Below are 15,510 nucleotides of genomic sequence, written 5' to 3'. Positions count from 1 at the left end.
ATAATCTCAGAGAGGGTCTTCTAGAAAAAAAAATATAAAACTGGCCTAATATGCCTATGAAGATCTTGGAGTAAGCTTGGTTGAAGCCAGGATTTTGTAAATTGAAAGTAACAGCACATATAAAAAAACACAGGTCAGTCAACCCAATTTGGAAATTTCCTCCAAATGAATTCTCCTCATCAGCAAGCATGATGGAAACTTACAGGGAAGGGTGGCAGGATTTTACAAGACTCTTTGTAGGTACATATAACGTCGTGTGTAGAGTTGTTTCTAGGAAACGGCTCAGGAAACACATTCCTGCAGCAACAGACATGCATGCAACAACAGAGGTACTGCTGGAAATGGTGTCTTCTACTTGGTCTGTCCAAAAGGGCTATAAGGAGAACACTTGAAGGAAGAATAGGCAGTTAGAAGGGAGTTGTGATTCAGACAGGACTTAAGCATGGAAGCAGAGTAACAGCTGCTGTTGGAGCCATTACCAGATGTCTAGTAAGACTGAGAACACTAGTCTATGTGCTCTAGTGATTTGTAAAGTGTGGAAATTAGTGGTGGTGCTATAATTATGTGATTACGAGATGTGTGTTAAAGCGGTCAATAAATGTAATACCCTATCCAAAACCCCGTCTACAGTCGCATACTACATGATATCAACATTTCCATCTTGGGGTTAAATTTTGTTCCATAGATGGTGCTAACAGTAAGTGGGTTGCATACAGCTTCATAATTTTGCTTTTCTCCTGCACTGGTGTGTCTGGTTTTCCTCTGCTGCATTTATTTGCCACTTAATTCTGTCTCACTTTTAGGTCTTCATAATATTTCCACAAATTTTAATGTAAATTTTCCTCCTGTCTCCCACTGACAAAATCTGATCTCAGGTGCATAATTTTTTAGTAGTTATACTGATTTTGGTGTCTAGTCACTGAAGTTAGGTCATTCTAACTGACCCACACTTTTACCTGGGAATGGAAACAGTTTCCAAAATGCTGTTTTTTATAGAACATCAGATGATGAATAAAGTTCAAACATCAGTAATCCCCTGTATGGTCCTCCAAAATGGTGGTAACAACTCATCAGGGTACAATGCATCATAACCTAGAAGACTGGAACATGAACCTTCACCTTCTAGGAAAACTTCAAAGATCATTTTACACATACATGCAAACACTGTGTCCATGCGCGCGCGCGCACACACACACACACACACACACACTAAACTTTGCAACCACTGATGCACAAAAGCACAGATATACATATAAAATTTATGTTACACTGTAGCAGACTAGCATAGTCAAAAGCTTATGTACTTATTCCCATCTACAATATAGTGTCCTAAAAGTCATGGTGGGGTTTCAAAATATTATATGTATTAAATGTTATGTGGTACATATAGTATTAAACATGAATTAAATTAAAAAAAAACAAAAGAACAACTCAAATAGTTTATCCATGTGTTTATCAAAGTACAGGGCTACTATTACTGATTCATTCGTTTTTAAAACGCTATACTTTGCAAAGCAATATACGTACAAATATGATGGATATATAAAAAGAACCATAAACTCACCAGTTTTCTTCACACTCTACAAATGTTCTGTGTGTGCCACCTGTCTCACATGACACATGTCCAGGCGGTAGTCGAGCTCGTTCCACACATTTTGTAGCATCATCCTGTCAATGGTCATCACTGCAGCATCGATGCATTCCCTCAGCTCTACTAATGTTCTTGGCAGTGGGGGTACATAAACATGATCCTTAATGTACCCCCAAACAAAGAAGTCACAAGGTGTTAGATCAGGTGATCTGGGGGGCCAAGTGAACAGAGCTACGTCATCCTCACCAACACGCCCAATCCAGCGTGTCGTTAAACTGCCGATACCACTGCAAAATGCTTTGTTTACATGGCGGTTCTTTTCCGTACTCTCTTTTGAATGCGCGTTGCACTGCTATAACAGACGAACATCTCACATATTCCAACAAACAAAAACTCTTTTCTTGCTTTGTCGCAATTTTGTAAAGGCACTGAATTCATGCTGCCAACTGGTGCATACAATACAAACTTGGCGAATTTATGGTTCTTTTTATATATGAATCATATTTGTATGTGTAATACTTTGGAAAATATAGCGTTTTAAAAACGAATGAATCATTTATAGTAGCCCTGTACTATGTGGGCTCCATTGGTGGCACTGCAAATATCTAAGCAGTATTCCTTTTCCTGCCACACTTGACCAAGACATCAGGAGTGACAGAGGCAGCAGCTTCCCTGATTCGCTTCAGATACACCCAGAAATAAAAATCCATGGTGTGTCAGGACTGGAGAGCATTGGGGCCCATTGCTTCCATCTGTCCCTCCCAATCCAGCTCTGTGTAAAGGTGTCATTAAGAAATTCCGTAACAATGTTGGCATAGTGTGCAGGAGCATCGTCTTGCTGAAAGTAAAATGTATATGTTTTTTTAAAACTCTATGAACAATTTTTTTTAAAGCCCTACGTAATTCTTGAGCACACTTATGCCCTGATTTCTTCAGACCGCGAATAAAACCGTTTTGAATGTTTTCCACTGTCTTGTCACTAATGGATGGTCTTCCAGAATGCTGTTTTTCCAGTAGGCTTCCTGCCTCTTTCAGCTGTCGATCCCAACAATGAATACTACTTTCATGTGGTGGTTCTTCGTTATAAACACGATGGTATTCACGTCATGCTTGAGTCACAGGCTCAAATTTTGCAAGCCATAAAACACACTACACTTTCCTTTAAACCATCACCATCATGTGTAAATCACTCTATGAGTGAGTGTCACATTGGATACACTGTGCGCACAACTGCTTGCTGTCCCTCCATCCCCCACCACTATCCCCAGTAATGCCTGTTTCATGTGTTTGTCATGTTTCATTCCAACAATCTAATCATTTGAAACCCCACCATGACTCAGTGAAGAACTGTGAAAACACCCTGTTCTATTTGCACTTCAGATTCATGATAATAAAACTTGCAAACATCAATATCTTAGGTGGGAATTCTTTATATGAACATATCAAACCTTTTACAGCACACAATTTCCTTTCCTGTTTCTCTATTCATAGGATAAGGTAATGCTACTGTATCAAACACTAAGACTGTGCTAGTGAGGATGTTTCACAAATGTTGCCATCAGTACCTTGATGGTATATCCTTCCCGTAATCGACAACACAGAACACTGAGCAATGTTGTTGCCAAATTATCTTCTTCTTGCTTCTTTCTAAGTAGGTGTGGCTCATGACTGCCATAAAAACATGCATTGCTGAGAAAGAATGAGTAGTGTTAGAGACAGCATCACATATTCACTTTTACTACATAATATATCATATGTAAAGAATCTTGCTGCTACTGTTGTTGTTGTTGTTTACTGCTGTAATAACTTTTTTCCCCTAGTTTCTGATGAAACTGGACAGAGAACATGAACAAATGATGTTACTTCGCTTTACCCTGCCAATCTTCATTGCGCCAAATTCTCCATCATCATCAGCACCACCCTGGGCAGGTGCAATAGGCCAATCAGTGGCCGACGTGCCGAGTGGACCCAACTGGACTCCAGCCCCCCCCTTATGAGAATTAAAAAAAATGTACAAAGACAAGCATACATTTCTGTGCTTTTTTTTTTTTTTTTGCTGGGAATGTGCCAAACAGAAAGTGCAAATTTCACAGTGAGCTTCAAACAAAATTTCCTTGCTTTAAAGTGGGAAGAAATGAAAATGAAACTTTCATGTCTGTAGCCAGTAAAGGCAAATATGACTTGAAAGCACATATCCACATTCCCAACCACAAGAAAAAATTTAGAGCTGTCAGAATAAATTTAAATGATACCCTTTCATTTATTGATGTTAAGAGTCAACCACAAAACAGATGAAAGACTGAAATGTGATTAGTGGATGACGTCAAAAGCTTTGACCAGTTCTGCAAAGTGTTCAGAATTATGACGTTTTAAAAACTGCATCAGTTAGTGACCAGTCCAGAGGAGCTATAATGCAGACTTGCCTTCAAAATTACTTAAATTAGCATACCTTCTATTTTGAGCTCACAGTCACAATGCCAATGTTGAAAGAATATTTTCTTTGAGAAATGCACAGTAGAGAGATCTATGAAACAGATCCATCACTTTAGCTATAAAATATGTTCTCTTGTAGCAATATAATTTACACAATTATTCGTACCTTCAGTTCCACAAATATGTCCTAGAACAGTCAACTCTGCTTCCAGATATGAAACCTGTATTGTCCCTATAGTGATGTCCTCATTACAAACCATAATCATTCTACCATGGTTTCATTGTATACTTAATGTAGTTGATAGAATAGCTTACCTGACATGCCACTCGCCTGCCTGGGCAGGGAAAGGAGGATGCATGGCTGATGAGACAGGAGGAGAATAATTTAGCATCAGTGACACCGACTCACAGTTAACTTTCTGGAATCTCCATGTTAGAATTTTCTCATGATAAATATTCATGGCTCCTTCTGAATCTGAGTCCTGCAAATAATAATCAAAACATTTCATATGAATTATGCAGGAAACAACAATGCTCACATCACGCAATGCCTGTGCTCACACTGCTATCATCTGCCACTGTCTTCATCCCCCCTCCCCATACATACTAATTTCACAGTGAGAAATCCTTCTCATTCCATATTCAAAAAATAAAACAAATTTTGTTTATTAACACCTTACTAACTAAACTATTTCTGGCATGAAGCTTGACAATAGTAAGTCCAAAAACCCAATATATCAGTGTGTTATACACCATCGTCAGAATCCTATAGTAACTACTTCTATACAGATTGTGTCTGATGAATGACTGATCAGTAAGGGATAATGGCATTCAGGTTCTCTGTGCATGAACATGTGAAGTTCTCTCTTCTGAAGCTTCAAAAAAGAAGTTTCCCAAACTGACCATATGAATAAAAATCCAAGATGCTGTTAGGGAAATTAGGCAGACATTGTTTTGGCACATAACTGTTATGTTGTATATGAAGGCTGTTGATCGTAACCATCGATCACCTACAAAAACTTCACAAAACCACATCATACTGAACGTCAACAAACTTCATATAAACAAACCTGCTTAATGCCAAACTGAGACACCATACTCACAGGCACAATCCACACTACAATTAAATAACGGACTACTAGAAACAAATATGAAAGTATGAATTAAGAAACCAGAACACATTAGAAAATAAGTAAAAATGTTCTCTTCACAGTACTGTACAACTTACTATCTCTGGGATCATGTTCAGATATGCTCCACACGTTGCATCTGCCACAAACTGCATAAGATCCACATATGGGACAAGACCAGAGCAACAATGTGGATGGAAGGGAGATCCCACATGAAGAAAGGAACAGGACACCGTGCCACTACGAAGTTGTGCTAACACTGAGTCAAGCACATTTACATCTGGGCTAGCTACTACACCATCTGTCACAACTATCAGACCTGCAAAGAAACAAGACAACAAACTTACAAACAAAAGACTGCACTGAGACACAATGATCAATTACACTTCTTCAAATTGTAATTTAAATATTATACTAATAAAAATAGAAAACTGGCTATAGTTTTCAGTTTTTTAGTTATTTCTCAGTTTTAGATGAGAATCTGGAAAAATTCTGTTAAGATGAGAATAAGAATTTCTCATACACCCCAATCTTTTCACTGTAATAATTTATAACATTAGCCATTTCTTTTTTCAGTGTGCTACCATACTTACCTGAACAGAAGTTGATTCTAAATGCAAAATGATCCAACTAGGAAACGTGTCTGCACAATTGGTGGCTTTTCAAGAAGGGCTCAGCTCCATGAGTGAGTGATAGCAGTAATACTACACAGTGATTCTTTAATGCATAAGAGATTGTGATCAATGAAACAGCAGAGTATATTCAGTCCTTCCAAATGTAAGTCTCCCAGGTAAACACACAATGGCATTCATAAATACAAATGCTTCTGACAGTACTAAATATTGAAAGGGATAAGTATAACTGGTAAGGATCACGGGTGCAAGTCATCATGGCCAATTCTGAAGTACTCTCTTGGAATTCCCCTAAAATACTCAAGAACATCCCACAAATATCACAGTCTAGACATCTGCGTTTCAGTTGAAACTTGAACTGTAGTAAGTGCTAGGCATGCTGGTGAAGAGCTAACCTACTCAATTACGTTTTGAAGAACAAATGAACAATTAAGACTTTTTAATAGTTCTTATTTATACGTATTAAAACTAATTAAAAGACTTTTTTATCCCCAACCTGACAAAAAAACTGATGGTACATTACCACTCATTAGTTAGCATTATATTGTTAAAATAATCCAACTCAATCAGAATAAATTTGATTTTACACTCACTTTTACAGCTGCTCTCAGGTAAAAGGCGCAAGGCAAGCATGCCATATCGAAGCATGTTCACAAATCCTGCATCAGGTGCCACCATCGGTACTCGAGCTGCTGTTGGTGGTAACATCTCTCCATCACTGCTTTCTTCAAAGAGTCCACCCACTAATTTTTCAGATTCAGCCTGAAATGAGCACTTGTCTATCATTTCTCTACATCTCAACATCTGCATTCAACAAAACAGCCATGACTACAATCAGTGTTACATTTCAATATTCAACCAAATCAACTCAACCAAACATGAGTGACATTTATTACAATTTAAAACAAGGCCATGTAGTAATTACCAATGCCTCACTGATATTTGGTTACTAACTCAATGACTGGAGGCATTTCTGCAGACAGATTTTTCTGTTAGCTTCTCTGGAAGCAGATGTCTCTGAATTAAGAAACATTTAATAAATGTTAGATTTTATAAATGAATACAAATATGCAACACTGAATACATTAGAGAATCTGTTTTATTTTGAAAAGAACGGGTCTTCTTAGACTACTGGATCTGAGCTTCTTAACTGGGCTCTTTTGTCCAATTTGATATTTATTACACAGTGCTGAAATTATATGCATTAAACAGGATGCTAGCAAAGTTTCATAAAATATGAAACTCATGTTTCTTTTAAATGTATATAAGTTACTAGCCTAAGACCCTGCTCCTTGCCTAGGTGGTTTTTAGAGGAAAAATAATACTGAAACAATGAAACTGTTCACTTCTCACACAATGCATCTTCAACAATACGAGTATATGCTTCTAATTATATGTACATTATATTCATCTTCCTCATATACCTTTAATGAAATTGACTACACTGTGATTGATACCATCATTGCATCCTAGTAACTGCATGACAACATGGTGATAAGACTTGTAAATGCCAAACACACCACTTCATATACTTACTTACTTACTTACTTACTCATGGAGCTGAGCCCTTCTTGAGGAGCTGCCAATTCTGCAGCTACTCTAGAATTGCCCAGCATTTTATGGAACCCGAAGGTTCATCACCGTGTTCACAAGAGCCCTCCACTGGTCCCTATCCTGAGCCAGATCTATCCAATCCATACCAACCCTTCCTATCTCTCTAAGATCCATTCTAATATTGTCCACCCACCTATGCCTTGGTCTTCCCTGTGGTCTCCTTCCTTCTGGCTTTCCCACCAATATCCTATACACATTCGTCTCCCCCATTCGTGCTACATGACCCGCCCACCTCATCCTCCTCGACTTTATCACTTCATATACTAATCCACCTAATCCCTCAGTGATGAATTAATGGTGGCTTTAGATTGCTATACACATTATACTGCACACCATTTCCTAATAAATGAAGGACCATGAGGGAAGAAGGAAATGAGGCACTGGAAGAATTTACATTACAGATTACCATATTTGCTTAATATTTCCTGCACAGAACATTACAAGAGTATTAAAATTTGTTATCTAAAAATATTATATTTTAGTGTCATGTTGTGTCTTATTTTTGTATTGGTTTCTGTAAAGACAACTTTTTGTATAGGTACACTATACGTTATATGTTTACCACATGTTTAAGCCTTTTGGACATCATCAGGTGTCATACAATGTGTTAGGATAATTGCTCCTTCTCTATACTGATCAATATTTGAATGTGATATTTTGTATTATGGGGTTTTTTCACTGAGGTGTACATGCCTTTCATTAAAATACTGTGATATGATGCCTGAAAGCTGGGATAGTGCAGCCAGAGAAGCACCACAGAGACATTAATTACTAGGCAATGTAAGTGTCTTAGTATGAACAAAAATATATTAACGAAGTTCTGATGGGACCCAAAAGCAAGAATGACTGTGTTGGCAAAGCGACTAGCAATTTAGTTACTATAGGATTCTGATGATGGTGTATAACACACTGATATATTGGGTTTTTGGACTTTATCCATCGTCCTGGTTTTTAAGATCTTTATCCTAAAAACCAGGACGATGGATAAAGTCCAAAAACCCAATATATCAGTAGTAGCAATTTACCCAACCTGCAAAGACTAGAATGTGCTGTAGCAATTTATATACTGTGTAGAATAGTGAAATTGTTGTGATTATTTGTAGTTATGAGTAGTAAGCATACACCCAATTCAATTATCAATCCAAACCTTGTGCACAGTCATTAACATGTTACAACTGATGTCAGGCATGGAATTGGGCTGAACTGTTGAATCAAACTGGATGTTCAAAATGGAACCGTTGCTGCAATGGATTAGAGAGGACTTGAATCACTTAAGGCATAACTTCACGATGCCCAAGAACACACGATAATCATCATAAATGCCAATCAAGAAAATAAAGAGGCCAACAGAAAAAAAGCCAGGCTGGACAATGCCATAAATGCCACCCAAGAGAGGAAGCAAGCCAAGATGAAGGCTAACCAAAAGAGATGAAGGCCACAATAAAGGTTGGCCAGGATGAAATGATAACAGGTTAGGAACAAATGACAGTCAAAATTATGACTGGATAACAAAAAGTGAAAGCCACAATGAAGGCTGGCCAAGAAAAGATGGAGACCATGACAAACTCCAACTGGCCAAAGTCTGAAGAGACCATCAATAATCAGGTGCAGGGTGTCCTAGCATCTGCTAACCAAAGGACCCAGAGTATCTTCAAGGAACACAGTAATGAGATAAAAAAAGACCTTTGACGAGAATTCAGTGTGGAGATCCAATAGATATGACTCCACATATGAGAGGTAAAGGTACTGTAAATGCCATGTAGTAAGGGTTCAATGAAGAATTGGCAAAACTTGATGCCCAACCTGGGCATGGATGTTGCAGGAACGTATCAGCTGGTGCAGACAGGACATAGCCATAATACATCCATATCCTGAGTGCTGCTTCATCTCTAATTGAAAGCTGTGGTGAAGCACAATAACTAGAGAGACTGGCAGAAAGCCACATACCTACTCCCCATCCTGCAACTGCAGGCCACTGATGTCCTGCATACCATCCCCACAAAAGTAAGGTACAAAGGCATTATGGAGGGGCTCAAAGGCCATTACGGAAGCCACCAACTGGCTATAACATACTGTTCTTAGCTGAAAACAAGGATCCAGCTGATCAGTGAGTATCTGAAAGAGTTTGCCACTGTCATCAAAGCAGCTGGCCCACCATGCTCTTCTTGGGGTAGCCCAGTACTACATTTGAAGCAGCCTGTGCTTTCATTGACACAGCAAATAGAACAAGAGATGAAACTGCAAGTACTCATGGGAGGTGACAGAACACTAACTACGGCCCTTAATCAGGCCCTGCAGATTGAAGAGCAGTAGTCAGAACATTCATTAAGCTCTGACAAGTAAATACCAGAACAAACAAGAGGGCCAAGCCCAACCTAACCAAGTGCTGTGGGGAATGGCAACTTGCGTGCTGATGGTGCAGGGGCACCAGTCACTTCTGAAAGAACTGACCACAGGAATCTGATAAAGATGATGACTGAGACTCAGGAAATAAACAGGAGAAAGTAGGAAGATCGGACAACCGCTCTGCTCCTTCACTTCACACTCAACATGTTAGCCAAGATGAATAATGACAGCCTGAACACAAAGGGCCAGACAGGTGACAAAACCTTGCCTTGTCACCACTGACACTAGGGCATCTGTGACTACTGCCAGACCCAACATTGCTGCAGGATTGCCTAAAAGGAACCTGAGTATACCTTACATTCTTACAATGGCATCAGGAAAGATCCTTCCCATGCTGAAGGGGGCATTAGTGGAGATGACCCTAGGACAGAGCCCCATACACAATTGGATGTTCATCCTTGTACTGGATGTCCTGTGCACCAATGATGGGTTCATGCATTTCAGGACAAACTTGCTCTGGCTGAAAGAAGAAGAGATAATGCACTAAGGTGATACTGGCACAACGAAGAGAATGGCGACAGCATGGGTGGAAAGCCCCTGGGTGCAGCAAGTGGTTTCATAGAACACAGTCTGGAGACCCACATCCCTGAAGGACTCTACATAGTCAGGACGCTTGTCTGGACTCAGCAGGAGGTACCCGTCAGTCCTGAATGTTAGCCTCCAACACCAGGTACTAACAAGAGATCACCAATGTAACACTGTCAACCAGTCACATTCATGACCCCACCTGACACAGCAGAACCACAAATTGAAGAGACAGCAGGACTTTGTGAATAGCACGGGACATGATTACCACCGCCAGATTCAACTTGAGCACCACACAAGCCTGAGAAATGAAGACCCAATTAGCAATTACAGAAACATTTCAGGAACTTTTTGAACACACCTTGTACATCATATGGACACCACAGCACCTGTGTCCAACAAGCTGCAGATCTAGATCTACCAAACAACCCTAGTCTATACTATCATTCTGTGGACCCCTCAAAAATTCTGTAAGTAGCCAGCAACCATGGACTGAAGGAGGCAGTCGACCCAGCTGCAAGTATCTGTATCTGAAGTCATACAAAATCTGAATCAAGTGTGTTAAGATGTGGAGGAACATTGCTGAAAATTGATCTACTTGTTAGTTTTGTATCATTGTCTGTTAATTAATAAATGCACCATGAATACTTTTTAATATAACTTCATATACTCATACTGAAGACAAATGTTGACTACAGATTACCAAGTTTAATTCAGCACCTTCTTCAGCTTAGATCCATATTTTGTGTACCAAAGAAGTGATGTAACAACACTGAGATGCCCAAAAATACTCTTGAAGGTTTCACCCTTCTAAACAGGAATCTCACAGAATTACTCACCCTAAGAGCTTCCAACTGATCATACGCAATGCCTGCAACCTCAGCCACCGTATTCTCTAGGCTCTCTAACTGCTCTTGGACTGATTTCAGAAAAGCTCCTTTATTAGCTTGTGTGACACACCATCCTTGCACCAAAACCTAGAAAACATAACCTCAGGTATTTAGTCTGCAACAATTATATACTATTCTGTGTGCATCATTCAAGCATAATTATGTACAGTGGAACCTCGCTTAACGAGTAAGTTGCATAAAGAGCAAAACAAATTGTAAAAAAATGACTCGCTTAACGAGCAACATTTCACATAATGAGTGACGAGAGGGGTGCTACATCAGTCCGTGTTTAGCACTCCTTCGGCTAGCATCTTAGAGTCGTTTGTGATCACACATTTTTCCAAACTTGTGTTCAGACACAGTATTTGTGATTTTTTTTGTGTGCAAAGTTTAATAACCCTTGCAAAAATGTCCCCGAAGAAAAAGCCGCAAAACAACAGCCATAAGAGAATAAAAATAACAGTAGAAATGAAACGTAAAATCACTGAAAAGCGAGAACGAGGTGTGAGCATGGCTGATCTAGCATGCACATACAATTGTTCTACATCAATGATTTGCATGATTTGGAGTTGCATTGTGTTTCACAGCAAGAAGTTGTGGAGGAGAGTTTGTCAGAGGAGGAGGAGGAGGTAACAGCAAAGCAACAATCTTCTGGTGCAATAAGAGAAATGCTGAAAGCATGGGAAACTGTTGCATCATACATTGAGAAGCATCAGCCTAATAAGGCAGTGGCTATGTGCGCTACAAATTTATTTAATGATAATGCTGTCACATTTTCACCAAATTTTGAAGCGTTGGCAGAAACAAATGTCTCTAGACAGTTTTCTAGTAAAAAAAGAATTAGATATGTATCATAAATAATAAACTAATTACTTTGATTTTCTTTTGTTTTCTGCAAATGGAATTTGCATTCCAGGTTGGTTCATTCCACACAGAAGAAAAGATGAAGATGATTCACGCTCCTTAACGATGTATATATAATTTTCTTTGAATAAACGTTATACATAAAATTTTTTGAGTATTTTTTTTCAGCATGGAACGCATTATCATATTTTACATTAATTTATATGGGAAAAATTGTTTCGCTTAACGAGTGTTTCGCATTACGAGTAAGATTCTGAAATGAATTATGCTCGTTGAGCAAGGTTCCACTGTAATAGTATGTTTGAATATCAGAAAAACACAAATTATTTATGAATCTTGTAATAAAAATCAGCTGTTTGGGATACTTGCATCAACAAAGTTTACAGTCCTCCCAGTGTCTAAGATACAGTCTTGATGTATACAAGGGTTGGACAAAATAATGGAAACACTACAGATACTGTAGACCACCTTTTGCCTTCAATACAGCAGCAATCCTCTTGGAATGGACTTGTACAAAATCTGAACAGTCTCTAGTGGAATTTTATACCATTCTTCTTGAAGAACATCTTCAAATTGCTTCAGAGATGTTGGAAGTATCAACCTGTTCTTCACTCTAAATCTCCAAAACTTACTACAGTGGTTCAATGATGTTCAAATCTGGTGATTCAGCTGGCCAGGGAAGATGCTGAAGTTCACCTTCATGCTCTTCAAACTATAACTGAACGGTTCCAACTGTGTGAATGGGGGCACTGTTATCGAGGAAAACTTCATCACTGTTTGGAAATAATGTCTGGATCATGGGATGCACCTGATCACCCAACCTGCCCACGTACTCCCTTGCAGTAATTCAAACATGAAGGGTAATAATGAGAACAATATAATACTGTACTATGATATTGTTACCCAAACCCTCACAGAACCTCCCTCTTGTTTCACTGTTGGAACTAGGCATTCCAGATCGCAGGAATCCTTGAGTGGTCTCTAAACCTAAACTCTTCCTGAAGTAGGGAACAGCATGAAGGATGACTCATCACACCATATCATGTGCACATTTCCAGTTGCTGATGTCCAGGTTTTATGGTCATGACACCACTGTTTATGCAGCTCAGCATTACTTTCAGCAATCACAGGTTTAGCAATAGCAGTCCTACCACTGATGCTGGATTTGTGAAGTTCACACTGGACAGTTTTTGTGGAAACAGTCATCAATATGATTAGTCAGTTCTGCTGTCACCCATTCTGCAGTAGTTGTAATTGTAATTGTAATTTGTTTCGAGTTCCAAATGATCCAATAGAACTGGTTAAAAACCACAGGATATAGAACATGTCAAATATTAATTAAAATATGTCAAGATAATCAGAAGAACATAAAAGTACAATACAATCATAAGTACAGTTCGGGCATTTTAGACCAATTAGATGTGATATTAGAAGAAGTTATACTATCTTACAAGCTAACAGGCTGGTATCTATCCTTAAGATATTGTAAATATAATTTCTTGGATACTCCAGTGTGTTTGCCTGATGATGGACACTAGTGGCCGAAACATGTAGCAGAACTATATCTGGGCATTGTCCTTGAAGTTCTTTTATTGTTGTGTTGTGATGGTCAAATAAATAAGTTGTATAGCAATATACTTTGTTGCTCTACACAGTGAAGTAGAGTAACAGAAACAAATTTGGAACGCAGACAACGAAGATTTAGAATCTGCACTTTTGAGTGATATTATGAAAAAAGATTGACTGTCACAGTGGTTGACAGACCAATGATCAAGCCTAAAGCCAATCATTTCACAGGATGCTTAAAAGACCAAGAACTTTAAATAAAAGGGCAGCCTTGCAATTTCAAAGAAAATAACAGACATTAATATACAGAAAATGAATCTTCTGCATCTAGAACCAGCTCATAATGTAGTCTCTTGGCTGAAGAAATTGGCTTAAAGTACAAGAAGTTACATGAGCACAAGAAAATATTTATAATTTCACAGTTCAGATAACACTAAAGTCATATAGAATGGTGACATATTTTTTCCTTATCTGCATGAATACCACTTTAAACAAGACAGAAAATTTAAGGACAGCATAATAAATTTGGCATATTTGTGGCTTTTTGTTAAATTATTTTTGAAACTTACATGACTCAAAGAACACATGTACTGCTTATAAAAATGTGATCTTTTTCTATCCACTAGTTTTTCTGGCCATTTTTCCCTTAAAAAAGTAATCGGTTACATTCAAAACATAAGCACGAAGGTCTTCAGGTGAAGTCTGTGTTACTGTTGTCCAATTTTGACCATATAAGAAGGCGTCACTAAATTTTAATAAAACCTTCCAACATCAGATTTCATAAAAGCCAATTGGCAGTTCCCAAGCTGTTCATGCGACTAGAGTGACACAGCGAAGCTACTAGCCACACTATTGTACCTACCCATTGCAAAAGCACCACAAAGAATAAATACTGTTGTATCTACACTTCTGTTTTTAAACATTAGTGCCATATTGTGATGCATGTGATTAGAATCAGAAGACAAAGCATTTTCAGCTGTTAGAAATACCAACTGTAACTGACATTTTAGCAGATTTTCTTTATATCAAGGCTGTATTTGCTACTGAACTTATTTATAACTGTTACTGAAATTTCATGGGGAGATTATGAACTTACCTGTAATGGGCACTATACCAATTATTTCATGATTCTGAGTTAACTGAAAATTGTACATATATAATCACTGAATGCCTCATCCTCGTCTCTTGGAAATAACAAATATGTCAAACATCAACACAAAGCAATGATACCTGTTGTGCAGGAGTTTTGAAGAATGGTGTATGAGCTATCACAGTAACATGAATCTCTGGTTCAAAAACCATGTTTGACCCGGGGATACTAAACTGAAACAAATATCTTAATATAAGTTATGTTCTATAACTATTACAAACTAGAAAGAAAAGGATCATACAGTAACTGCTGGTACAAAGCAGGTAAAAATTAAATTTTCAGTTTTATGAACAATATTTCAGTATCCATTCAACACCCTGCTATAAATGTTTGTTAATCCACTCTACTGCAAATAGCAACTGTGAAACCATTTTAATCACAAACTTTACATGATGAGGTTTACTAACAACCATCTAAGGCATTCCAAAAATAATTTCAGCCTCTTAGCATAAAAAGTGTGGTTAACATAATCTGTATTTCACTATGTATCATTTTCTTCTGCATCAGTGGAAGTGCTAATAGAAACAAATAAATTTAGTCAATTTAACCAACTGATGCTGAGTGTCACATATACAGGGTGTCCCAGGAGGAATGTGCCAAACTTCGGGAGGGTGTTCCTTATGTTAAAGTATGCCGATATAACCCAAAACACCTATGTCCAAAGTTGAACGGTTACGGAGATAATGGCCCGAGAAAAGTGTGGTCTTCT

At 38.3% G+C, this 15,510-nt stretch overlaps 1 protein-coding gene across 1 annotated transcript in view; it reads right to left on the bottom strand.

Moving 5' to 3' along the window:
• The window catches only part of LOC111866165 (KICSTOR complex protein SZT2), a gene marked incomplete at its 3' end in the record, with an annotated part of 183,834 nt that overhangs the window by 156,932 nt on the left and 11,392 nt on the right, over positions 1-15,510 (bottom strand). Inside the window, 6 exon segments of the mRNA XM_033752148.1 lie at positions 3,157-3,280; positions 4,340-4,506; positions 5,253-5,473; positions 6,380-6,548; positions 11,171-11,308; positions 14,882-14,974. Coding sequence (XP_033608039.1) covers positions 3,157-3,280; positions 4,340-4,506; positions 5,253-5,473; positions 6,380-6,548; positions 11,171-11,308; positions 14,882-14,974 — 912 coding nt within the window.

Source organism: Cryptotermes secundus, unplaced genomic scaffold, assembly GCF_002891405.2.
Source record: "Cryptotermes secundus unplaced genomic scaffold, Csec_1.0 scaffold599, whole genome shotgun sequence".
Classification (NCBI taxonomy): Eukaryota; Metazoa; Arthropoda; class Insecta; order Blattodea; family Kalotermitidae; genus Cryptotermes; species Cryptotermes secundus.
Note: the sequence above shows the minus strand (reverse complement) of the source record. Positions and strands in the feature narration are given on the sequence as shown.